The sequence below is a fragment of the Chiloscyllium plagiosum genome, chromosome 9, assembly GCF_004010195.1.
Source record: "Chiloscyllium plagiosum isolate BGI_BamShark_2017 chromosome 9, ASM401019v2, whole genome shotgun sequence".
In the NCBI taxonomy this organism is placed as follows: Eukaryota; Metazoa; Chordata; class Chondrichthyes; order Orectolobiformes; family Hemiscylliidae; genus Chiloscyllium; species Chiloscyllium plagiosum.
In genome coordinates, this window is record NC_057718.1 from 105626918 (window position 1) to 105654906 (window position 27989).

Consider the following 27989-nt stretch of genomic DNA (forward strand, 5'->3'; position numbering starts at 1 on the left):
AATGTGAAATAGTAGATTTTCTCCTCTTGCAGTACATGCCCATTTTCAGTTTTGTATCCATTGTTTTAGCAGGAGAAGCAATTTGTGTCTTTATTTTTACATTATATCACAGTCATTACAAAAATAATTAAGTTGTATCTTTGTAAATAATCTTTATAAAAAGCCATCATACAGAAATATGGTTCTCAAAACACTAAAGTAAAAATAAACGTTTGCCTTTCTTCAATAGTAAAATACCTAAAAACAATATTATTGCAGAAACATGCAAGAGCAATTTTTGAAGAATACCATTAATGGAATTGGAAATTACGAAGTTTTTATTAAAATCTGAACAATTAATTCTTGTATATCCATTATGTATTGGGTGGATTGCTGCGTAACCAATGAAAAATAGTGGAGGCTCGCTTTTACTAGTACTGAAAATCAAGGCACATAACCCGACAGAAAACCTCATTTTTCTGCTTTGATCAAATCTAATTTTAAAAGTAATATTTGTGAAAAGTTTCAATTTACTATAATCAAATCTGTTTCCTCTGATACGTTATTTTTTGACACATTGCATCTGTTCACAAAACAAAACATGGTTTAAAATAAACATATACAACAACTAAACTAGTGACTTGCTGGCATTAAAACAAAGTGTTGAGGAAAAGTGGGCACAATTTTTTAAATAAAAAGGTAGCATTTGTTTAAAGTAGAAAATTCAGCATTTATACAAGGGATATTGAATAATAATTTATTATGGTTAATAATGTAAAATACCAATGAACACATTTTCCAATGTTTTTTTCTTGAAATTGTTTCTTGCCACACTGCCAGATGTAATGTCTTGTGTATGTGAAAATCCAGATATAGAGTATTATTCCACCATTCAAATAAAAATCATAACTGAATCCAGCCCTGTCTCTGCGCATTGAATGCTCACATTGGTGCTCTTCAGCTACAGGTCAATTGATCATAGTTTCAAGTGGCAACATAGATCATTTCTTCCTTTCCATTCCTACTAGTGGTAAGGATTGTTATGCCATTGCAATTTAGGCCCCAACTAACATGTGCCATTTCAGCATAGACAAATGACTGAACCTAAGACTTGGGCTGAATGATTCAAGTGCGGACCCCTACTTCAGGTGTTTTAAATGTTCAGTGAATTTTGCTACAATAATTGTAGCATGATGTGGGTTTCTTTATGATACTCTTCAGGGGTGATTGAATCATCACTAGAAGCAAATGAGTTTCTGGACACCAGTTTCACTTTGTTGGGACCCCCTGCATTGAATCTTGTCTTCAACAGAAATCTACTATCCTGCATGAGGTAATGCCAAGGTATTGCACTCCAGCAAGTTTCTAAAGGGGGATGAATCCCAGTGACACTTTTTATTATCTGTGATGCAACAATATGCTGACAGTTGAAGGGTTTAGCAGAACGAGATGTGATCACAGCTGTGACTGATCAGCCCAAAACATTGGTTTTACCTACAGTCTCATTCCTTCTGGTCTTCACCTCCATTAAGAGGGCAGGACATTAACAGATGTCTCATCTCGAACTTGTTTATAGCCTCAATTTCACAGAGTATCTCACACAGAGAGGGGAGAGAAATGGCATGTAATTTTAGGGGTTAGAAGTTTGCTGGCTCCAGACAGAAAGAAAGTCTGCCAGTCTGCCTACATGCGATTTTCACAGCAGCATCACAGGTTCTCTGTAAGATTTTCAAGTATTATTTACATCCAGAGTTCTTGTGGCACAGTGGGTAATGTCTCTGACCCAGAAGCCCAGGGTTCAAGTACAACTCAAGGATACAATGGCCTCAGAAGTTTAGTTCATAATTCAGCCAAATGGGCTGAAAATCAATCTGTAAATCCTCTCAACACATCCGAATAGCTAAGAGAGGGAGCATCTCCTTGTCAGCCATGTGGTGAAAGAAGTTAGAGCCTCCACCATCACTATTCAAGAGGTGACTTAATTGAGACATGCAAGATCCTGAGGGGCCTTGGCAGAGAGGAAGTGCAGAGGATATTTCCTCTTGTGCTAGAATCTAAAACTAGGGGTCACTGTTTAGAAGTAAGCGGTTGCCGATTAGCAAAAGATGTGAGAAGTTTTCTTTCTCATAGAGATAGAGTGCCTTTGGAAGTCTTCTTCATATGATGTTGGAAGCAGAGTATGTGAATATTTTAAAGGCAAGGGTTGATAGATTCTTGATAAGCAAGGGGGTGAAAGGTTATCCAGTGTAGCCAGGAATGTAGAGAAATCAGATCAGCCAGGACCTTAGTAAATGTAGCAACTGACTTGGGGCTGAGTAGCTCTTGTTCCTATTTTGTACATTTGTATCCACTGTTTCAGGCTACAACATACATGCAAAAGTGCATGTTGCTGTTCCTAGGGGCTGACTGGCTCAGTTGGCTTGTGTGTATTAGATTGATACCAGCTGCATAGAGTTCAATCCCCATTCCAGTTGGGGTGACTGGGGTCGCGCATCCTTGCCTTTCCTTGGGAAAAGTTGTGATCGTGTGGGCCAGACCTGCCTTCATTCTGAGGACTAAAGATGATAATTATTTTTGTTTCATCTTGCTGTCAATAAGCTATTGCCCCATAATTACTTTCTTTACAGATTCACATTTTCACACTTTCATCTACCTTGAAGACTAACAATTGAATTTGAACTTTAGCTTTTTGTTGAAATGATATTTATTAACCATGTTTCCTAATCAAGTTCAGTAAGACTATGAACACAACTATAATATGCAATTATTTTAGAGCTAAAAAGATTGTAATATTCCCTTGTTAAATTAATGTATAGCTCAATCAACGTTCCAACAGAAAACTGTTTGACATCTTAGGGCATCACAGGTGTTGTCCTAACACATGTTCAGCGTTTCACTTGGTCATTGCAATCAGATTTATTTTCTAAACCTTGTAGTGTACTATACAACAGTTAAACAATGACAAAAGCAGAGAATAAAAATCTACATTATGCAGACTTTGATTTGCCATAGTGGTGCAATTGAAACTGTCTTTTTCTTTATTTCCTGCTTTGAAAAAAAAGCTTTGATCTCAGTTCCAGTCAATTCAAGGACATCAACTGTCAAGTCTGCTTGAAACAGCCCAACGGTTAAGCCTAAATGCCCCACCAAACGATGTCATTTTAATAGGCAACCACTGGAAGGTAACAGGCAGAAAAAAACTAGAATAAGTTCCTCGAGGAGCATGTGACCCCCTCACACTTAACCGCTTTTACTCTCTTTTCTATACATCTCTATGCTTGTACTTCATTCTGTTGCCAGTAGCAATGACATGCATTATGACCAAAAAGAAGAGTTTCTACTTTAAAGTATTGTTTTGTACTAGTTCATGTCAGTACAGGTCACAGACACAGAAATGAAAAGTCACTGGACTGCCATGGCGCAAATTGTCTTGGCGGCTAAAATCAAACAAAGCCCAATTAAACTAATCATAACGTACCACTGAACACAAGGAAGCTCACCTGGTATTTCTGGAATTGAGCATGAATTCCCAACTCTACCCAGTACTTGGTACTTTAATTACCCAGGCCAAACACTGTGAAATTGCTTCTCTGATCTGCTAATGGGTGAGAAATCCTGCCGATGTGGTTTCATGCCAAGGGGCCATTGCGAGATGCGGCAATGTTACTGATGGCATCCTAATGGAGATGACACTTCCTAAACTCAAAGGGAAAATTAACGGGATGCAGTTTACAATACCAGTGATTATTCATTAATTACCGATTTGCTCACTGCTGGAGGCTAGCGATTACAGTACTCTGGATAAATCAATCGATTATGAAGACCACCCATCAACACCGACAGAAGAATGTACAACAATTAATATTAATTGTTATCAAAGGCACTTGAGATATCTCATTTGTGAAATAAAAGTATTACTAGTGTCATAATGCCACTGGCAGGCAATAGGCGATAGAATACTAGGAGATAAAACCTTTTCATTAGTTCAATACTTCAAATACCAAAATCATAAATTATTTGAACTATTATCCATAATTCTGGGAGATCTTCACCTCACTTAAAGGATTACACAGTTCAAGTTTTTCTCGCCCAAATCAATGGTCTTAATGAGTGTTCAATCCTATTTATAAATTTTGCTCTTTAAAACAATCACGGGAATTTCAATGGTACCTTTGAGTAGCATCCTGAATAATATGGTATTATTAAAGATAAATAACTAAGCTAGGAATGATGCTGCTTAACAGATAACGTAAAACTTCAACTTGTGGATTGTGGATTTTATGTGGGTTCATTAGTTAAAATTTTTAAAAATAAATTTCTGGTTTCTATAATGTTGTTTTTCTTTCTTACAAAATAAATTATTTAAATAAAATTTAAGCAATGTCTGAGCAGTGACTGAAGTTTTGCATCTGAAGGTACTTTGCTTCCAACTCCATCCTTTTTGACCTTACTCTTAGCATTTGCTTTTGAGTAACATTTTATTTAATATTTTAAAGTAAGAAACTATTGATTAATTAAGGGCAACACTGACTCAATAGTTAGCACTGGTGCCTCACAGCGCCAGTGACCTGGGTTCAACTTCAGTCTTGGCTGACTGTCTATGTGGAGTTTACATATTCTCCCTGTGTCTGTGTGGGTTTCCTCTGGGTGCTCCAGTTTCCTTCCACAGTCCAAAGGTGTTCAGGTTTGGTGGACTGACCATGCTAAATTGCCCCATAGTGTCTGGGGATGTGCAAGCTAAATGAGAAGTTATGGTGACAGGGCCGGGTCTGGGTGGGATGCTCTTTGGAGGGTTGGTGCAGACTTGGTAGTCCAAAAGGCCTCTTTCCACACTGTTGGAATTCTAAGTTTCTAACGCCATTCAACCCATTAAGTAAGTGCACTTCCTTTCACAGACCTTCTGCCTGGCCATAAAATGCATTCTTTTAATTAAATGCCTCAAGGAGCTTGTTACAAGAAATACTCTCAATCTACAAATGAAAGCAAAGTTTTTGTGCTAAGATTTCTATTCCATTCTGGCCACACATCAACCTTTCCAATCCGCCTCCCCATATAACACTTCAAGGTACTTGAACAGCAAATCATCTGTTGTACCCTGCGAAATTTTCATCAAGTTCAAATAACCTCTGATATAATACTTATCTATCTGTTATTGTAGCTTTTTTGAAGAAACAGTTCAAAACCAGCAGATCAAGTGTTTTTGTTATCCGTTTGTCGTATATAGCCACTAGTGTATGGGTTGGAGGGGGTCACGGTATCAATACACAGCTAGGTTCACAATGTGGTCTCCCCTACTTTGGGGAGACAAAACACAGACTGGTGACCAATCTGTAGAATACCTACATCTGTTCATAAAACTGATTCCAAGCTTCCATTTGCCTGCCACGTAAACTTACCACTGTGTTCCTATGCCAACGTTTGTGTCTCTGGCTTACTGTAGTGCTCCACCGTGGCTCAGCACAAGCTGGAGATACAAAATCGCATTTTCTGCTTGGGGCACTTAGCCCTCAGGACTCCGTATCGAATTCAACAATTCTGAACATCTTCTATGCCTTTTACCCACCTACACACCATAGGTCTTGTTATAACATGGATTATTTTCAGCACAGCCAACCCATTTTCACTTGCTCTCAAAAACTGAAAGAACTGCAGATGCTGTTAAATCAGAAACAAAAACAGAAGTTGCTGGAAAAGCTCAGTAGGTCTGGCAGTATCTGTGAAGAGAAATCAAAGTTAATGTTTTGGGCCCGGTGACCCTTCCTCAGAACTGATGGTAGCTGGCAAAATGTCAGTTTATGTGCAAAACGTAGGTCAGGGGAGGGTGGTAAGGAGTAAATAATAGTTAGGGATAGAGCCCAAACAGAGAGGAACAGCCCAAACAGAGAGAAAAAAAATGATAATGATCTGGCTAGAAGAGTGAATAGCTGTTAATGGAGACTGTTAGTGGTTAACAACAGGTAGTCGGATATGTGGAACATTCCTTGTTCCAGTCCTACTCTGGCCCCCACCCACAACCTTTTCTCCAATATATCGATGCTACTTCCCTTTCTCATCCAGAATTGGAAACGTTAATTGCTTTTAGTTCCAATTTCCATCCCACCCTGGTCTATCTTAGACTCCTCCTCCCTTGACATCTGTTTCCATTTCTGAGGATAGACTGACAACTAATATCCACTATAAACCCATCGACTTCCACAGCTACCTGGACTATACATCCCCGCACCCTGTTTCCTGTAAAGACTCCATTCTATTCTCTCAGCTCGTCTGTCTCCATCGCATATGTTCTGATGAGGTCAACTTAAACAAAGGAGCCTCCAAAATGTCCACCTTCTTCCTCAACCATGGATTCCCCAGCACTGCTGTTGACAGGGCCTTCAACTGGGTCCAATCCATCTCCTGGACCTCGGCCCCATTCCCTCTCTTCCCTCCCGCAACAGTGATAGGGTTCCCCTTGTCCTTACCTACCATCCCATCAGCATCCACATCCAGAAGATCATCAGTCACCATTTCCACCGCCTCCAGACACATATTCCCCTCTCTTCCTTTGTCTGCCTTCTGGGACACCCGATCCACTCTTTCTTCACTCCCAACACTCCCGCCACAGCACCTTCCCCTACAACCGCTGAAGGTGTAACACCTGCCCATTTACCTCCTCCCTCCTAGGGCCCCAGCATATCTTCCAGGTGAAGCAGCACTTTACCCGCAGTTCTCACAATCTAAACTACTGCATGTGGTCTCCTCTACACTGGGGAAACAAGTCTGTGTGATTGCTTCGCAGAACACCTATGTACTGCCCACAACAAAGACCCTGAGCTTCCAGTTGCCTGCCACTTTAACACTCCACCCTGTTTCCGGGCCAACCTCTCTGTCTCAGGCTTGCTGCAGTGCTCCAGTGAAGCTCAGCGCAAGCTGGAAGAACAACAATGCATTTTCCACTTGGGGACTTTGCAACCCTCCAGACTCAATATCAAGTTCAATAATTTTAGGGCCTGAACTCCCCCATGTCCTAGCCTCCGAGCGCACACACCAGGCCTTGATATCACATAGTCTGCCATTACATACTACCTATTGTTAGCCATTAACAGTCTCCATTAACAGCTATTCAGCCTCCCAGCCAGATCGTCATTCATTCCTGATGAAGGGCTTTTGCCCAAAACATTGATTTTCCTCCTCTTCTGATGCTGCCTGACCTGCCATGCTTTTCCAGCACCACTCTAATCTTGACTCTGATCTCCAGCATCTGCAGTTCTCACTTTTGTCTAGATCATTAACACCCCCCATTCTTCTGCATATAAACCATAACATTTTCCTAGCTATCATCAATTCTGAGGAAAGGTCACTGGACCTGAAACGTTAACTGTGATTTCTCTTCACAGATGCTGCCAGACCTGCTGAACTTTTGCACCTATCTGCTCACTCCTTCCCACCATCACCAGTCCTGAAAATTGTCTCGTCATCACGATAAATACAGCTTTCAGTTCTGAAGCAGGGTTACAGAACTTAAATGTTAATGCCATTGCTCTCTCCACAGATGTTGCTGCCAGATCTGCTGAATTTCTCCAGCATGTTTTTGCTACAGATTTTATTTTGCTTTATCGTAGCTATGGTGACGTGTTTCAATGAACCTGTCCTCACAATATATTTTAAATTTTGATTTAGTTTCATCACTATTAGTGATAGAAGTCATTTTAGAGAATAAGTTATGATCCACCTTTGTTAAAAGGCATAAATTTGTGCCTCACTGGATTTCTGATGCAAAAGGGATGTAATACTGTACATAGTTTTTTTTTGAGCTACAGTTCTAATTAGATGTTCATTTCTCATATTTTGTTGAAAATATTAATCTGAATGGTAGAATTTTTCCTGAAATCTTTGTCATGTCCCATGGGTAAGGGAGGTGTCTGGTAATACATCACCCTGCAGTTGGACAATGCGATTGATATATTCCCTTTTACAGTGGCTGTTACATTAAGTGACTTGTGGACATCAAACTTCACTGAACATTCCTTAGTCTTTGATTGATGTAATCTCTCTTTTTTTTTAAACTTCCCTTGTACGTTCTGCTGATCAAATACTATCTGCGCATATATCCACTTTGTAGTTCAGAGGGGAGTTCTCCATCTGCCACCAACAGCCTGAATCCCAGATACTTTCTTGGAGAAAATTACTGCAGATGCGGGAATCTGTATGAAAACAACAAATTGTGGAGATCACAGTAGGTCAGACAGCATCCATGGAGAGAAAGCGAGCTAATGTTTTGAGTGTAGATGACTTTTCATCAGAGCTGAAGTGATATTGTCTATCTGCTCAGCTTTGAAAACAATTTCTCTCATCTTTTCCCCTTTTCTTTATTCATTCTATACTATCTGTCTCTGTCTGCTGTAGAAGATAGAACATTAAGCGCAGTACAGGCCCTTCAGCCCTCGATGCTGCGCTGGCCTGTGAAACCAATCTGAAGCCCATCTAACTTACACAATTCCATTCGCATCCATATGTTTGTCCAACGACTATTTAAATGCCCTTAAAGTTGGCTAGGAGAAAGTGAGGACTGCAGATATTCATTAGGAAGCCCAAACTGTCGATTCTCCTGCTCCTCAGATGCTGCCCTGACCTGCTGTGCATTTGCAGCACCACACACTCGACTTAACGTTGGCGGGCCTATGATTGTTACAGGCAGGGTGTTCCATGCCCCTACTACTCTCCAAGTAAAAAATCTACTTCTGACATCTGTCCTATATCTATCATCCCTCAATTTAAAGCTATAACTCCTCGTGCTAGCCATCACCATCCGAGGAAAATGCTCTCACTGTCAACCTGATCTAATCTTCTGATCATCTCGTATGTCTCTATTAAGTCACCTCTCAACCTTCTTCTCTGTAATGAAAACAGCCTAAAGTCCCTCAGCCTTTCCTCATAAGACTTTTCTCCATACCAGGCAACAGTCTAGTAAATCTCCTCTGAATCCTTTCCAAAGCTTTCACATCCTTCCTAAAATGTGGTGGCCAGAACTGTACACAATACTCAAAGTGCGGCTGCACCAGATGTTTGTACACCTGCAACATGACCTCATAGTTCTGAAACTCAATCCTTCTACCTAAACGAGCTAACACACCATATGCCTTCTTAACAACCCTATCAGCCTGGGTGGCAACTTTCAAGAATCTATGCACACCGAGATCTCTCTGTTCATAGCCCAGTATTCTGTATTAGTGTTACTCATTCTAAAGTGAATCACCTCACACTTTTCCACATTAAACTCCATTTGCCACCTCTCAGCCCAGCTCTGCAGCTTATCTATGCCCCTCTGTAACCTGCAACATCCTTCTGCACTGTCCACAAAGCGTCACCTGCAAATTTACTAACCCATCCTTCTACGCCACTTTAACACCCCACCCTAAACAATGGTGGACCCAAAACAGATCCTTGCGGTACCCCACTAGTAAATGAACTCCGGGATGAGCATTTCCCAACAACCACCACCCTCTGTCTTCTTACAGCTAGCCAATTTCTGACCCAAACCACTACATCACTCTGAGTCCCATGCCTCTGTATTTTCTGCAACAGCCCACCATGGGGAACCTTATCAAACGCCTTACTGAAATCCATATATACCACATCAACCGCTTTACCCTCATCCACCTATTTGGTCACCTTCTCAAAGAACTCAACAAAGTTTGTGGGTGGCACAGTAGCACAGTGGTTAGCACTGCTGCCTCACAGCGCTTGAGACCCGGGTTCAATTCCCGCCTCAGGCAACTGACTGTGTGGAGTTTGCACATTCTCCCCGTGTCTGCGTGGGTTTCCTCCGGGTGCTCCGGTTTCCTCCCACAGTCCAAAGATGTGCAGGTTAGGTGAATTGACCATGCTAAATTGCTATAGTGTTAGGTAAGGGGTAAATGTAGGGGTATGGGTGGGTTGCGCTTCGGCGGGTCGGTGTGGACTTGTTGGGCTAAAGGGCCTGTTTCCACACTGTAATGTAATCTAAAAAAAAACCTACCTTCACAAAACAGTGCTGACTATTCCAAATCAAATTTTTCCTTTCTAGATGATTACAAATGCTATCTATTACAATCTGTTCCAAAACTTTGCCCACAACAGAAGTAAGGCTCACTGGTCTATAATTACCAGGGTTGTCTTTACTCCCCTTCTTGAACAAGGGAACATTTGCTATCCTCCACCTTCCGGCACTATTCCTGTAGACAATGACGACAATAAAGAGCAAAGCCAAAGGCTCTGCAATCTCTTCCCTCAATTCCCAGACAATCCTAGGATAAATCCCATTCAGCCCAAATGACTTATCCATTTTCACACTTTCCAGAATTACTAACACCTCCTCCTAATAAGCCTCATCCCATCTACTCTAATAGCCTGTATCTCAGTATCTCCTCAACAACAGTCTTTTTCCTGCTTGAATACTGATGAAAAATATTCATTTAGAGCCTCCCCTATCACCTCTGACTCTATGCACAACTTCCCACTGCTGTCCTTGATTGGGCCTAATCTTACTCTAGTCATTCTATAGGTATGTCAGGACTAAAATAAAGTTTTAGGGTTTCCTTGATCCTATCTGCCAAAGACTTCTCACGTCCCCTCCTGGCTCTTCTTAGCTCTCTCTTTAGGTTCTTCCTGGCTAACCGTAACTCTCAAACACCCTAACTGAGACTTCACACCCTCATCTTTACATAAGCCTCCTTCTTCCTCTTGACAAGAGATTCAATTCTTTAGTAAACCATGGTTTCCTCACTCGACCATTTCCTGCCTGCCGGGCAGGTACGTACTTATCAACAACACACTGTAGCTGCTCCTTGAACAAGCTCCACTTTCAATTGTGCCCATCCCCTGCAGTTTCCTTCCCCATCCTATGCATCGTAAATCTTGCCTAATCGCATCATAATTGCCTTTCCCATGCTATAACTCTTGCAATATCTACCTATCCTTTTCCACCCGTAAAGTAAACACAATAAAAATGGTAGAACATAGAATATAGAAAAGTACAGACAGAACAGGCCTTTTGGCCCACGACGTGCCAAGGATTAATCCTAAAAAATTGTGGTCACTATTACCTGCAACAACTATTTCTGTCCCTGCTCTATGTCTCCAAAATGGCTTTTCCAGCAACACATTTTTCAGCTCTGATCTCCAGCATCTGCAGTTCTCACTTTCTTCTAGTTGATTTTAACCTACTGCGAATCCTCTTGCAAGGACGCCTTCCTTGAAGAAGGTCTCTTCCTCCCTCTACAAGGATTTCAGTGAGTCCCTCTCTCACTGCACCCCCCAGGTCATCTCCTCTGCCCTGAAGCTCTTCAGCCACGTCCTCAAATAGACTCGCTACCACAGCCACATCTCCATTCCTGAAGAAGGGCTTATGCCCAAAACATTGATTCTCCTGCTCCTTGGATGCTGCCTGACCTGCTGCACTTTTCCAGCAACACATTTTTCAGCTCTGATCTCCAGCATCTGCAGTCCTCATTTTCTCCTACTATTACCAAAGTGCTCACTTACACTCAATTCTAACACCTGGCCTGGTTCATTATCCAGTACCAAATCCAATGTGGCCTTGCCTCTTGTTGGCCTATCTATATACTGTGTCAGGAAACCGTCCTGCACACATTGGACAAAAACTGACCCATCTAAAGTACTTGAATGATAGCATCTCCAGTAAATTTAAGAAATTAAAGTCCCCCATAACAACTACCCTTTTTTTCTCACTTCTATCCAGAATCATCTTTGCAATCCTTTCCTCTGCATCTCTGGAACTTTTCAGAGGCCTATAGAAAACTCCCAACAGGGTGACCTCTCCTTTTCTGTTTCTAACCTCAGCCCACACTACCTCGCAGTCGAGTCCTCATCAAATGTCCTTTCTGCCACCGTAATACTGTCATTGACTAGCAATACCATATCTCCCCCTCCTACTGAAACATCTAAACCCCAGAACCTGCAACAACCATTTCTGTCCCTGCTCTATGTCTCCAAAATGGCTACAACATTGAAGTCCCAGGTATCAATCCACGCTGCAGGTTCACCTACCTTATTCCAGATGCTCCTGGTTTTGAAGCAGACACTTTTCAAACCACCTTCCTGCTTGCCGGTACACTCTTGCGACCTTGGGACCTTATTTATGACCTTACTACTCTCAATCTCCTGTACACTGGAACTACAATTCAGGTTCCCATCCTCCTGCTGAATTAGTTTAAACACTCCTGAAGAGCATTAGCCAATTCCCCCACCCCCCAGGATATTGGTACCCCTCTGGTTCAGGTGTAGACCATCCTATTTGTAGATGTGCCACCCACCCCAAGTGCATTTAAGGGACACAAAAAGAAAGCTGGAGGTTCTTTAGCCAGAACCTGCATATATCTGAGCTGTTGTCATATTTAGAAGAAAGGTCCAAATTTCTTTTTGTGAGTGGTAGTGACTGACAATTCTAATCTTTTACATGTAAGATGGAATCCTAATTAAGCAATTTTATCTGTTTACATTGCAGATGTTCTGCAGAGACATAGAGTCTGTTGGTGATCAGAGATTAGCAGGTTGGATAAAAGATGGTGCCTGGAGTCCAGGAAATAACATCCGTGCATGATGTTTATCAGAAACGTTCCTACTTTAAGCAAGATTCTTCCTTCTCCCAAGTGCTTCAATTTCTAAGTCCAGTCTCCTACTGACCATTGATATCCTTCACCTTTTGCAGTAGCAGATGCTCCTGGGCAAATCTCAACTCCTTTTACTGTATTACAGCAGCTAAAGTTCAAAGCAGCCACCTGTATTATGCCCCCAGTGACCAGGTATCGAAGGGTAAAGTCTGTCTGGATATCTGTTCAGGCTGAGAATCTGTGCTGGCCCCAAACTGTTGGCCTGTAAAGATCTATCCAGCGAGTGTAGAAAATAACTATTCTCAAGAAATAGTTCTCAGAAAAGCACAAATGATTATATGGAAATTATCAGAAATAGATAAAAACATTGGATTAATGCTATTGGGTACATAATGCACACTGATATCCTCTGCCAGTACATTTATTTGAAAATTAACAGATGATTAAATGGGAAGAAAGTACCAAATAAAAGATCAGGAGTATTCAATTATATATATATATAATATATATATATATATATATGACTGAATACTCAAAGTGCCTTTACGTCTAGATGAACTAATGTGTAATATTAAAATATTTAAAAACAATTGCCCATTAGTTTAAAACAAATGCATTGTCTTTAATTGGGATACCTGGCTTGTAAACTGTAAAATTACAGTTTGCTTTCGACATTCTGTTCATACTTTTAATGACAGTGTGCAGACATTGAACAATTTATACACAAACTTTAATACTTATGTAACTAGTACAAATATTTATTTGTCCTTATTTTTGATGGCATTATTAAATCACTGTCTGAAAAACTGTATTTTTTTCCACCCAATTCACTATAATACTTTCGTGCCCTCTATAATATGCCCTTGTCGATTTTATTATATGGTGCAACCCTCCTCTTGGAATATCAACTATACTTCAACAATACCGTTTAACATTATCACCCACCAAACAGCCTGTGTGTCTGAAATAGAATAGGTTTCATTTATGTAAGAAAAAATGAAGCTGGAGATAAAAGTTCCGATTCTGAATTTATATCACAAGGAAGCAGAACACTTTAATCATACATTTTAACTGTAATCTTCAAATAATGCATTTCAAAGACTGTATGCAGTCTTGCATAAAAGCAAAGATTAACCAAACATACCTTTTAAAAGGAACAAAATTAGACTTAAACTTGCAGGTAAAATGAAATGCCACTTACCACTGCTTTCGGTTTTCATTTGCGTTTTGCACCACAATTTTGCAACTGTAGGTTTTATTGACTATTTCAACCAGTATTTGGTTGTAAAATATGACATTTTTCTGTGCAGCACTCCCAAATTTACAAACCTGATAAAGCATCAAATGTTGCCACTACAAACAATTCCTATTCTCACCTGCTTGTATTTATTTTATTGATACATTCTGCAATTTTGTGTTTTAAATTCATGACTTAATTACTCAATGCTTAAAAATGTTAAGTGTTCATCATGTAGAATGTCATTCTGTTTCTAGGTAACCCGACTCACTTATCTTGTGAGTAGCTGACCAGGAAAGGTTCAGTTTGAACCCCAACCTATGCAGTGTTACAGCAGGACATTGCACCCAGATTGGCCTCAGCAAATTCAACAGGATCCCTGCTTCTGATCAGCACCAATTGTGGAAAATGCATGTAAATTAATACACAGGAAGGCCAGGATTAAATTCGGCTGTGTCACCTTAATATATTGCTGCCATCCACTGTCAAGGTTCACATCTGAATTATATCTGACTTGAGACCTTAACTGCATCTTTCCATAGAAGCCACCCAACTGGCTGAGCCATGTTGTCTCGAAGTAGTTAGTGACTGTGGACAAACAGGAGGCTGGAAGAACATAGCAAGCCAGGCAGCATCAGGAGGTGGAGAAGTCAACATTTTGAGTATTACCCCTTCTTCAGGACTAAATGTGGGGGTGGGGGGCACTACAATGACTGTGTTTTTCTGCGCAGGACCTGCTAAAGGTTAAATATCATACAGGCAAAAGGATTTAAATGCATTAAAATTTGAAGAAAAGGAGTTCTTGCCTAACATCTTACACAACACAAAGTCCCTACATTTTTCAGGGAACATTGATGCCTAGTTTCTTCAACATCTTTGTTTTTACTGTGTCTGAGATATCGCTCCTGAGTAAAATTGCTGAGATCTATGGAGCTCCTTAGAGATACAGCCACCTGTTGCAGTCCCCTCTTTCTCTTAATGCTGTCTTACTCACTTGCCAGTAGAGGCAGTTCTGCTAGACCACACATGACTGCAGCCAAGCAATGAGAGTCAGCTAATAAAAATGTGACACAGAGATAACTCGCTGCTTAAACAAAGTGAACATTCCAGAGTGATAAACCACACAAGTTAATCAGCATGCTGAAATGAGAAACCAACAACTAACAGTGTAGTGATTTATTTAAATACTGTAAGTGAGGGCAATTTCTACCATCAAGCAGCCCTAGTCATAGAGATGTACAACACGGAAACAGACCCTTCGGTTCAACTCGTCCATGCTGACCAGATATCCTAACCTAATCTAGTCTGATTTGCCAGCACTTGGCCCAGATCTCTCTAAACCTTTCCTATTCATAAACCCATCCAGATGCCTTTTAAATGTTGTAATTGTACCAGCCTCCACCACTTACTTTGGCAGGTCATTCCATACACGCACCACTTTGTGTGAAAAAGTTGCTCCTTAGATCCATTTTAAATCTTTCCCATCTCACCTTAAACCTATGCCCTCTAGTTCTGGACTCCCCAGCCCAGGGAAAATACCTTGTCTATTTATCCTATCCATGCCCCTCAGGATTTTACAAACCTCTTCAAGGTCACCCCTCAGTCTCAGAGGTAAAACAGCCCCAACCTATTCAGCTGCTCCCTTTAGCTCAAACCCTCCAATCCTGGCAACATCCTTGTAAATCCTTTCCTAACCCTTTCAAGTTTCACAACATCCTTCTGATAGGAAGGTGACTAGAATTGCACACAATATTCCAAAAGTGGCCGAACCAATGCCCTGTACAGCTGCAACGTGACCTCCCAACGCCTATATTCAGCACATAGAGTGAAGTGTCAGGGCATTCTAAAATTGAAAACTGGCTCTGCAAGCAATACAAGATCCGCATTTAAATAAAACATTCCAATTTCTAAATGATTCCTGTATCCACTCCTGATGCAAACCTGTTCACCTAAGGCAATAAATCAAGCAGCAAACTCCTTAATGACAAGGTTTCTATGCTTCCTGCCCACAAAAGTGTGGCCTGAGCAAGCCAGTTAACAGCCAAATGAACGACAACTGTGTACCAGATTCATAGCCCCATGTTTTGGGGAAATCAAATTTTAATAACATAAATAATTTAGTTTAAATCATTTTCTGTGGCTAAATGGGGAGTAGGGGAGAAATTGATAGTAATAAGAATGCAGAGTTTGTACAGCGGGTGGCAAAGATGATGACTTCAGATTTCTCCATTTTAACTGGAAATTGCAGCCATACGAATACTCAACATCAGACAAGTACAACAGTAGAGTGGATGCAAAAGACTGAAGTTAAATTATATTCTTTAAAATAAATGTTTGGAATTTTAATGGCTTAACAGCTTGGTGATGAACAGGGGTCTCTGTAATACAACATTGACTATCCCACTGAAGTGGAAAATCTTGAAACTAGTGAGGCAGTTGGTTATTTTATATAAAAAGCTAATAGCATAAACCATGTCATGTTCCAGCCTGGGAAAAGCAGTTACAGACCTTTAGTTGAGGTACATTTCGTTGTAATTCTCGAGAAAATCAGCCTTTCCAGAGCACACAGTTTGCAAGCATTTTAACAAAACCCTCTCCTCCATATCCCTGCCAAAAGGTGTAACATATTCTGATAGAATTTAACAACCTGCTCTCTGTTTGGAGAAGCAAAGAACTCAGATGCCACAAAAATTAAATTTAGGACATTCAATTACTCCATGTTAGCAATACAGTAACACGTTGCACGTGAAACACTATAACATTCCTAAAGTAGCTAGTTTCCAAAAAAGAGCTAATTAGGGACCAGAGCTGAAAATGTGTTGCTGGAAAAGCGCAGCAGGTCAGGCAGCATCCAGGGAACAGGAGAATCGACGTTTCGGGCATAAGCCCTTCTTCAGGAATCCCTAATTAGGGACCAAAAAGGGGATTTCTGCACAAAGTCAGAGGGCTTGGATAAGGTACTGAATGAATACTTTCTGTCTTCACTAAGAAAATAGACACTACCAAAGCCAGAGTGACATAAGGTCGTTGAAACACTGGACAGCTCAAAATTAATTAATAGAAAAGCCTGGCTGTACTTAAATTTACCAAGATGAGAATATCTGAAACCAAGGATACTTGGGGAAATAAGTGTGCAAATTAGAGACACACTGATCATACCATATTGCAATCCTCCTTAGGTACGGATGGTGCCAAAAGATGGGATAATTGCACTGTTACACCAGTGTTCAAAAGATTGGTTCAAGGACAGATATTTTCTAATCAAATTGTTCAGAGATGCTATTACATGCCTCTGAAGGATATGAACCTGGGTCACCTGGCTCAGAAGGATTCAACGATAAGTTAAGCAACTACAGGCCAGTGAGTTTAACCTCCGTGGTGAGGAAAATTATATAAATGTGAATTAGAACAAAATTAATAGCCATTTAGATGAGTTGAATTAATTAAGGAAAACCAATTTGGATTTGTTAAGGACTAATTGCACTTAAGTAACTTGATTGAGTTTAGTGATAAGCATCATGCTGTTGATCTGGTGCAGATGGTCTTCCAAAATGCATTTGAAAAAGAACTACATAACAGGTAAAATGAAACCTCATGGAATAAAACGGACATCAAAGGGATTCTTGTAGTGCTGTGGTAGTATCCCTACCTCTGAGCCAAGAGATCTGGGCTCAAGTCCCTCCTGTTCCAGACCTGCAAAATAACATCGCTGAACAAGTTGATTTATAAAGTATCTAAATTGGACATTGGATGGAAACAAAACTATCTGAGTATTGGGAAACAGAGAGTAGTGGCAAATCATTGCTTTTGGGGCTGGAGGAAGATATGAAGTGGGATTCCCCAGGATCAGAATTGGGACCATCGTTTTTCTTTATCTATATTAAATGACCTGGACATTGTTGTGAAAAGCATAAATTCAAAGGTTGAGGATGACACAGAATTTGGAAGTATAGTGAACTACAAGTAGGACAGACAGAATTCAGGAGGACATAAGTTGGTGGAAAGGGCTGACAATAAGAAGAAATTCAGTGTAGTTGTGTAAAACAACAGCCTTTCAGGAAGAATGAAGGGAGGCAATATGTAATAAAGGGTACAACACTAAATGGTGTGGAAGCAAAGGGAATTTGAGGTATATGTACATAAATCATTGAAGGTGACACAACAGGTTGAAACTATATTAATAAGTCACATGGGATGTTAAGTTTAATAAATAGAGGCATGCAGTACAAAAATAGAGATTATGATGAGCCTTTATCAAACATTCTTGGCATGACACTTTAGGACAAATGTCAATGCACCAGAAAAGGTACAGAAAAGATTTACAAGTATGGCTCCAGGGATGAGAGACTTCAGTTTAAAGGATACATTGGAAAAGTTAGGGCAGCTGTCCTTAGAGAAGGCGAGAGGACCTTTGATAGAAGTATTCAAAATCATAAGTATTCTCAACAGACTACAATGGGAGAAACTGGTTCTCACTTGCCCACCAATGGGAACAGAGGACACCGATTTTAGATGAATGGCAAAAGGACCAATGGCAACATGAGAATAAACTTTTCATGCGAAAGGTTGGGATCTGCAATGTATCATCTGACAGTGTGGTGGAGGCAGGTTTGCTTGAGTGATTAGGGTCTGGAATGTACTGCCTGAGTGTGGTGAAGATAGATTCTATCAAAATTTTCAAAATGGGACAAGATAATTATTTGAAGAAATAAAATGAAGGGCCTCAGAGAAAGTGTGCAATCAGACTAGCTGAATTGTACTTGCAGAGAGCCAGAAGAGACATGACAGCCCAAATGTCTTCCTTTTATGTGGTAACTATTCTAAGATTTGATATCAAAGAACAGAAACCAACATATGTTTAGATCAGACTGGTGCTGGAAAAGCACAGCAGGTCAGGCAGCATCCAAGGAGCAGGATAATTGACGTTTTGGGCGTAAGCCCTTCATTAGGAATCATTCCTGACGAAGGGCTTTTGCCCGAAACGTCGATTTTCCTGCTCCTCGGATGCTGCCTGACCTGCTGTGCTTTTCCAGCACCACTCTGATCTAAACTCTGGTTTCCATCATCTGCTGTCCTCACTTTTGCATAGAAACCAACATATGCCAATATAAAACATGAAAGTTTTAATCTAAGATTGTTTAATGTATCACATAGAATCATAGAGACGTACAGCATGGAAACAGACCCTTTGGTCCAACCCGTCCATGTCAACCACATATCCCAACCCAATCTAGTCCCACCTGCCAGCACCCGGCCCATATCCCTCCAAACCCTTCCTATTCATATACCATCGAAATGCCTTTTTCTCTCCTTCCTGCACTGACCTCACTATGTGCTTCCTTCGTCTGTTCTTCTCCCTTTTAAAACTGCTGTTGTTTTGATTTGTTTTTCCAAAGTTCCAAAACAATGCAACAGCATATAAAACAGTAATGACTGCTCCTGGAATTCGAGGAAATCACCTCCAACACCTAAAATATCTCAAAAAAAAGAGCAGCTGTTACAGATGGAAACTTTTCCTGTCCTCCATCTTGGATTACCCAGAATCCTTTCTCTCCATGACACCGAACTCCTTTGTTCCGTGAGCATGATCTTAACCTCCACAACCACCTGGTGAAGGACCGGTACTCCGAAGCTAGTGCTTCCAAATAAACCTGTTGGACTATAACCTGGTGTTGTGAGAATTTTACCGTTGTCCACCCCAGTCCAAAGCCGGCACCTCCAAGTCATGGTAACCTAAATAGTAACTCACCCAATGTTTATTTATCAGCAAATGACTTTACAACCTTAAAGAGTTTCAATGTAGCAGAATACTACGTTGTGCTTTACAAGTCATAAAACAGTGTCACTTCACACTTACAGTAAACAATGCCACAAGCTTTCTATCAGTATTATTACCATGGCATGACTAAGATGATATGGCTGCTAATGAACATGGCTTCTGACATCAAAAGCAGTTTGAGTTCACGGAAAGGAACTGGTTGAATGAAAGAAAGCAGCAGAGGGTGTAACGTAATGGAGGAGCTGGGGTGGAAGGTGTTAATAGGGAATGGAGTGCCCTAGGGCTTGGTGATGGGGTTCCTGCTGTTTCTGATCTACAGCAACAGTTTAAGACACAGAATCCTAATGTAAACTGATTATGTTTGCTGATGATACTAATTAGAGGGATTGGCTGTTGAAAGAGATGAAGCACCCAGGGACCTAAAGTAGCAATTAGACAAAATGTGCAATTGGGATAATCAGTGGTAGATGAAATTTGATCAGCTAAATGCCAGCAAAATGCTTGGAACAAATAGAGTCAGCAATGTCATCAGAGGTCTGCTTCGATTTGACATTGTCCCAGTAACTGCAATGTAAAACTGTTACCTCATTTAGCTGTTTGTTGCGAGTTGATATTACTGATTGGATAGCTGACTGTTTACTTCCTCCTTTTAAAGCTGCATCCCTCCTCGCCTGTTCCAGAAGGAGTCTTGCTCGCTCTTTCAGTTCTTCCTGTCTTGTTGCCATTCTCTGTTTAAAGATAAAAATGTTAAATTCATTAAAACCTGTTTATTTTACACTGAACATATCAGTAAGTAATATTCTGTTTGCAGACATTATTATAAAAGTGTGACTGTATCATAAATAGCAAGAAATGCTAAAAACTAATATTGGGCAGATTTTCCCAGATAACCTCAATCATGGTTTTAGTTCAATTGCAAACTATTATGTATGCATTAAATCAACGAGATCATAATTATTTTTTCCACTTTTGGTTAATAACGGGACTACTAAAAACACCCTGTGAAAGACTTTGCAGTATAGAGGTATATGAATTAAAAATAACTGTCTCGCAATATGCTTCCACAACTGTGTTGCACTGAAAAAGGAAAGCAGATCTTGGATCATCAAATGTTTCCACATTTGCATACTGAGGATTGACTAGCCAAGGATCGTTTACTGGGAGGAAAATAAAATCATATTTCATTTTTCTCCTATTCATCTACAACAACCAGATACTGTTTATCATTCAAGGCTTGCGAATGTCACAAGCTAGATATTTATTGCTAATTACCCTCGAGGAGGTGTGGTGAGCTGTCCCTTGAATCGCTGCACTCCATGTGCTGTAGGTGCACCCACAGTGTTACTCAGAAGGGACTTCCAGGATTTTGACCCAGTGACAGTGAAGGAACAGTAATGTATTTCCAAGTCAGGATGGTGAACTTGCACGAGATGGTTCTCCAATTCATGTGCTGCTCTTGTATTTCTCGTTAGATTTTGTCCATTTAGAATCTGCTGTCTATGGAGACTTAGTGGGTTGTGCACCCTGTAGATGGTACATGCTTGTGTCAATGTGAGTCAGTGATGGACAGAATGAATGTTAAAGGTGTTAGATGGGATGCCAATCAAACAGGCTGCTTTTTTCTGGATGCTGTAAAGTTTCTGGAGTGTTGTTGGAACTGCACTCATCCAGCCAAGTGGTGAATATTCCATCACACTCCTGATTTGCACCTGGAGGATAGTATTTGGCAAGCAAGAGGCGAGCTATTCACTACATAATTACTAACCTCTAACGTTCTCTTGTAGAACAGTACTTACATTTTAGTTTCTCTTCAATGGAGCACTTCAGCTATAAACAGAGGCTGCATAAGCTAGGGTTGTTTTCTTTAGATCATAAATGGTGGAAAGGCATCCTGATTGAAGTTTGTCAGATGATGAGGGGCATGGAAAGCATGAAGAGAAAGCGCTGCTCCCTCTAGTTGTATAGTCAATAACAAGCAGGCATAATTATAAGGTGAAAGGCAGGAGGTGTAATTGGGACTTGGGGAAATTCTTTTCAACCAGAGGGCAGGGGGAAGTTGAAATGCACTGCCAAGGATGGTAGTTGAGGTGGAAGACCTCACAACCTTTAAAAGTACTTGGATGAGTACTTGGAAATGTCAAAACATTCAAGGCTACGGGCGCAGTGCTGGAAAGTGGGATTAGAGTAGATTTAAAGTAGATTTTGTTTGTACAGGTTTGATGGACCTCTTCCAAACTGTACAATTTTGGAAAGTGAGACCAGTCCACAGGCATTGGCTTCAACGTCTGGTGGTTTCCCTCTACACAGTCTACTTAAGAACTCATGAAGCAGCCTCACTGCCTTCCCAAGGTCCCCATGACTTATTTCGTCTCTTCAAGCTTCTTTTGCTCCACAATATATATAGTCGATGCACCACATAACAATACAGTCCAATTCTTGTCATCACTTTAGTGAATACAATTGCATATTGTCTATGGCTTTAATCTCCTATAATTGGATATCCATACAGTCCACAGTATTGTAGTTATGGTTTAATCAGCATTTTCTGCTTTAGAACTTGTAAAAAAGAGTGTAATAATTGAGGGGGAACATTAATCTTCATCAAGACTGAATCAGAAGATGAGTTTTCAGATTGTTTTGAAGGAGCAATAATTTGTTGAACCAGCTGGGGGTGAAGCTACTTTGGAGATAGCATTGCACTATGAGGCAGATTAATTAGTAATCCCCTATCAAAACATCCATTAGCAGGGAGCAGAGAAAGATGATCATAAAATAACTGAATTCCACATGAAGTTGAAAAGCAACATACTCCAAGTCAAACAAGAATGCAATGCAATGCAAATTGCACAGGTTCTGAGTGGATGCTGGCTAAGATTGATTGGGTTAATGGACTGAAACATATGGCAATAAACTAAGGCTGCAAATCATTCAAATGTCACCTCCGTGTGTTACAAAGAGCATGTAGGTGCTAAGTGGAAGGGCAAGTAATTAAAAGGCAATAGAAATTTTACACAATCACTGTGTTCTGAGGAGAACAGAAATCAGAAAGGTAAAGGAACAACCTGCACTCAAATTAGATCAAAACAGATGGAATGTGTGACCAACCAGCACTGCCGTTCATGCCCAAGTTCTGAAATGAATATGCTTAAGGAGCTAGAAGAACAAATTAATAAAGGAGTGGAAGGTGGCACATCCACTGGCGCACACACACACTGCACACACAACATGGCAATGTCAGCAGTGAACGGACACATCTTGACACCTGTGGCAGTCACCTGACATCACTGAGACCGTCTGCATGCACGGTGGCCATTATTGATCAAGACTGCTTTAGAAGCCAAAGGGACATGAAAATGTGGGGAAAAAGTAGAATGGGTAAACTAGCCAGAAAATAGAAACAAATTGTAAATGCTTTTACAAGTCTAGTAAATGGATTATAGCTAAAATAAATGCTGGTCCTTTAAAGGTATAGACAGCAAAAATTAAGAGTAGTAAGGAAATGGCAGTTATTCAACAAATATTGTGTCTGTCTTCAGGGTACAAGACAAGGAATATAACAGAAATAGAGAGTAACCTGTGGTCTTACAAGAGTGAGGGCCTTAAAGTAGCTAATATTAACAGAGAAAAAGTATTCAAGAAACATAGAGACTAAAATCTGAAAAATCCTCAGGTTCTGAAAGAAATACTGTATAGTGAAGTCACTGGGGAATCTTCATAGACTCGAGAATAGTCCAAGCAGATTGGAAGTAAATAAAGAAAGTAAATGTAACACTGCGACAGTAAAGTCTTGCTGCTTGCTTGTCTGCCCTTTGTGAACATGGAACATAGAACAGTACAGCACAGAACAGGCTCTTCAGCCCACGATGTTGTGCCGACCACTGATCCTCATGTATGCACCCTCAAATTTCTGTGACCATATGCATGTCCAATAGTCTCTTAAATGTCCCCAATGACCTTGCTTCCACAACTGCTGCTGGCAACGCATTCCATGCTCTCACAACTCTCTGTGTAACAAACCCACCTCTGACATCCCCTCTATACTTTCCTCCAACCAGCTTAAAACTATGACCCCTCGTGTTAGTCATTTCTGCCCTGGGAAATAGTCTCTGGCTATCGACTCTATCTTTGCCTCTGATTATCTTGTATACCTCAATTAGGTCCTCTCTCCTCCTCCTTTTCTCCAATGAAAACGTCCGAGCTCAGTCAACCTCTCTTCGTAAGATAAGCCCTCCATTCCAGGCAGCATCCTGGTAAACCTCCTCTGAACCTTCTCCAAAGCATCCACATCTTTCCTATAATAGGGCGACCAGAACTGAACGCAGTATTCCAAGTGCGGTCTGACCAAAGTTTTATAGAGCTGCAACAATATCTCACGACTCTTAAACTCAATCCCCTTGTTAATGAAAGCCAAAACACCATATGCTTTCTTAACAACCTTGTCCACTTGGGTGGCCATTTTAAGGGATCTATGTACCTGCACACCAAGATCTCTCTGTTCCTCCACACTGCCGAGAATCCTATCCTTAATCCTGTACTCAGCTTTCAAATTCGACCTTCCAAAATGCATCACCTCGCATTTATCCAGGTTGAACTCCATCTGCCACCTCTCAGCCCATCTCTGCATCCTGTCAATGTCCCGCTGCAGCCTACAACAGTCCTCTATACTGTCAACGACACCTCCAACCTTTGTGTCGTCTGCATCCTTGCTTACCCAGCCTTCAATCCCCTCATACAAGTCATGAATAAAAATTACAATCCGTAGAGGCCCAAGGACGGAGCCCTGTGGAAAACCACTGACTTCCAGGCAGAATACTTTCCTTTTACTACCACTCGCTGTCTTCTGTTGGCCAGCCAATTTTGTATCCAGACAGCTAAGCTCCCCTGTATCCCATTCCTCCTGTCCTTCGGAATGAGCCTATCACGTGGAACCTTATTAAATGCCTTGCTGAATTCCATATACACCACATCCACAGCTCGACCCTCATCAACTTTTCTAGTCACACCCTCAAAGAACTCGATAAGGTTTGTGAGGCATGACCTGCCCCTCACAACGCCGTGTTAACTGCATTTAATCAAGCCATGCTCTTCCAGATGGTCATAAATCCTATCCCTCAGAATCCTTTCTAATACCTTGCAGACGACAGACGTGAAACTTACTGGTCTGTAATTGCCGGGGATTTCCCTATTTCCTTTCTTGAAGAGAGAAATTACCTCCAGTGGAGAGCAAGTATGCAAAGATCTTCGCAAGTGGTGAAGCAATTGCATTTCTCGTTTCCCAAAGCAGCCGAGGACAAATCTGGATCAGGCCTGGCGACTTGTCAATCTTAATGTTTAACAAAATTTTCAGCACATCAGCTTCCCCTATCTCTATTCATTCCAGCGTGCACACCTGCTCTTCAAAGGTTTCATTCACTACAAAGTTCGTTTCTTTCGTAAAGACAGAAGCAAAAATCTCATTTAGGGCTTCCCTTACCTCCTCAGACTCCACACACAAATTCCCTATGCTATCCCAGATCGGCCCTACTCTTTCTTTGACCATTCTTTTATTCCTCACATAAGTGTAAAATGCCTTTGTGTTCTCCCTAATCCGTTCTGCCAAGCCTTTCTCGTGGCCCCTCCTGGCTCTCCTCAGACCATTTTTGGTCCTTCCTCGTCTGCCTGTAATCCTCTAGAGCTGAGCTTGACCCTAGCTTTCTCCACCTTATGTAAGCTACCTTTTTCCTTTTGACAAGAAGCTCCACTGCTCTCGTCATCCAAGGTTCCTTTATCTTACCCCTTCTTGCCTGTCTCCGAGGGACATATTTATTCATCACTTGCAACAACTGTTCCTTAAACAATCTCCACATGTCTATAGTGCCTTTACTATGGAACAATTACTCCCAATCCATGCTTCCTAACTCATCTCTAATCGCGTCATAGTTTCCTCTTCCCCAATTAAATATCCTCCCATTTTGCCTATTCCTCTTCTTCTCCATAGATATGTGAGGCAGTTGTGGTTACTATCTCCAAAATGCTCTCCCACCACAAGATCTGAGACCTGCCCCGGCTCGTTTCCGAGCACCAAGTCTAGAATGGCCTCTCTCCTCGTCGGCCTGAAGTTGTGTATCTGCACAATACTCACTGTATATCTTTTCACTAACTGTAAATGTATATTTCTATACATGGTTTTAAAGAAATAGTAAGAAAAATCTTAATTCCTGCATCATGTATTTCACAGATCTAGAGTGCCATGTTCACTATTTACAAAATTCACCATTCTTCAGGAATGCACTCCCTACAAACAGGGAGTGTCGACTGTATTTAAAGAAGGCAGGGACAACAAAAACAGGGAATTAGCTACAGGCTTGTTGGCCTGACAGTCACTGCAAAGACACATTAAAACAGTGCTATACAAAAGGTTTATGCACAAAGTAAAAACACAGTGAGTTGGGCTGGGGGTAATATAACAGTACGAATATTGATTAACCTTCGGAAACAAAGAGAATGGAAAAATTGAATATTTCCAAGCCGGCAGGTTGTCCTTCAAAGCTCTGCAATCTCATGTGACCTTTCATGCCAATATATGCACCATACCATTCAGTTTCAAAAACAGAAGTTGCTGGAAAAGCTCAGCACATCTAGCTGCATCTATAAAGAGAAATCAAAGTTAACATTTCGGGTCCAGTGACCCTTCCTCAGAATTGATGACAGCTAGGAAAATGTTGGTTTATATGCAGAAGAAAGGGGGAGGGGGGAGGTTTAAGATCTGGCTGGAAGGCTGAATAGCTGTTAATGGAGACTGTTAATGGTTAACAATAGGTAGTATGTAATGGCAGACTATGTGTTAACAAGGCCTGGTATGGGCTAGGGGGCTAGGACATGAGGGAGTTCAGGCCCTAAAATTATTGAACTTGATATTGAGTCCTGAAGGCTATAGGGTTCCCGCGCAGAAAATGAGGTGTTGTTCTTCCAGCTTGTGCTGAGCTTCACTGGAGCACTGCAGCAAGCGTGAGACAGAGATGTTGGCCAGGGAACAGCGTAGTGTGTTAAGGTGGCAAGCAACTGGAAACTCAGAATCTTTTTTTGAAGGCAGAACTTAGATTTTTTTTAGATTAGATTCCCTACAGTGTGGAAACAGGCCCTTCGGCCCAACAAGGTCCACACCGACCCTCCGAAGAGTAACCCACCCAGACCCATTTCCCTCTGACAAATGCACCTAGCACTATGGGCACTTTAGCATGGCCAATTCACCTGACCTGCACATTTTTGGACTGAGGGAGGAAACCAGAGCACACAGAGGAAACCCACGCAAACACGGGGAGAATGTGCAAACTCCACACAGTCACCCAAGGGTGGACTCGAACCTGGGACCCTGGTGCTGTGAGGCAGCAGTGCTGACCACTGAGCCACCGTGCATTTTGTGAAGTGGTCACCCAGTCTACACTTCGTTTCCCCAAAATAGAGGAGACCACACTGTGAGCAGCAAATGCAGTAGACTAGATTGTGAGAACTGAAGGTAAAGTTCTGCCTCACCTGCACGGTGGCTCAGTGGTTAGCACTGCTGCCTCACAGCACCAGGGTCCCATGTTCGATTCCAACCTCGGGTGACTGTCTGTGTGGAGTTTGCGCATTCTTCCCGTGTCTGCGTGGGTTTCCTCCCACAGTCCAAAGCTGTGCAGGTCAGGTGAATTGGCCATGCTAAAGTGCCCATAGTGCTAGGTGCATTTGTCAGAGGGAAATGGGTCTGGGTGGGTTACTCTTCGGAGGGTCGGTGTGGACTGGTTGGGCTGAAGGGCCTGTTTCCACACTGTAAGGAATCTAATCTAACTTAATCTAAAAAAATGTTTGGGGCCTTGGATACTGAGGAGGGAGGAGGTAAATGGGCAGGTGTAACAACTTCAGGGGTTGCAAGGGAAGGTGCTGTGGGGGGTTGGGATTGGGTGGGCAGTTTGTGTTGTGGTGTAGTCAGTGAAGGAAGAGTGGACCAGTGTCCTGGAGGGAATGATCCACATGGAAGGCGAACACGGAAGGGGAAGGGAATACATGTCTGGTGGTGGCATTTCGCTGGCAGTGGCAGAAATGGCGGTTGATGATCTTCTGGATGGTGAAGAGAAAAAATGATGTGCAAAGGTAAACTGGCCAAAAATATAAAGGAGGATAGTAAAAGCTTTTTTAGGTACGTGAAAGGCAAAAAAATGGTTAAGAGTAAAATTGGGCCCTTGAAGACAGAAACAGGGGAATATATTATGGGGAACAAAGAAATGGCAGAAGAATTGAATTGGTACTTCAGATCTGTGTTCACTGGGGAAGACACAAGCAATCTCCCTGAGGTAACAGTGGCTGAAGGACCTAAACTTAATGGAATTTATATTTGCCAGGAATTGATGTTGGAGAGACTGTTAGGTCTGAAGGCTGATAAGTCCCC

At 41.3% G+C, this 27989-nt stretch overlaps 1 protein-coding gene across 4 annotated transcripts in view; it reads right to left on the bottom strand.

Annotated features, from left to right (window-relative positions):
* ehbp1 (EH domain binding protein 1) overlaps nucleotides 1-27989 on the bottom strand; it is a 386143-nt gene that overhangs the window by 132894 nt on the left and 225260 nt on the right. For all 4 annotated transcript variants that reach the window (XM_043696731.1, XM_043696730.1, XM_043696729.1 and 1 more), the window contains one exon: nucleotides 20170-20313. In XM_043696731.1, coding sequence (XP_043552666.1) covers nucleotides 20170-20313 — 144 coding nt within the window. The remainder of the gene's footprint in view (nucleotides 1-20169; nucleotides 20314-27989) is intronic.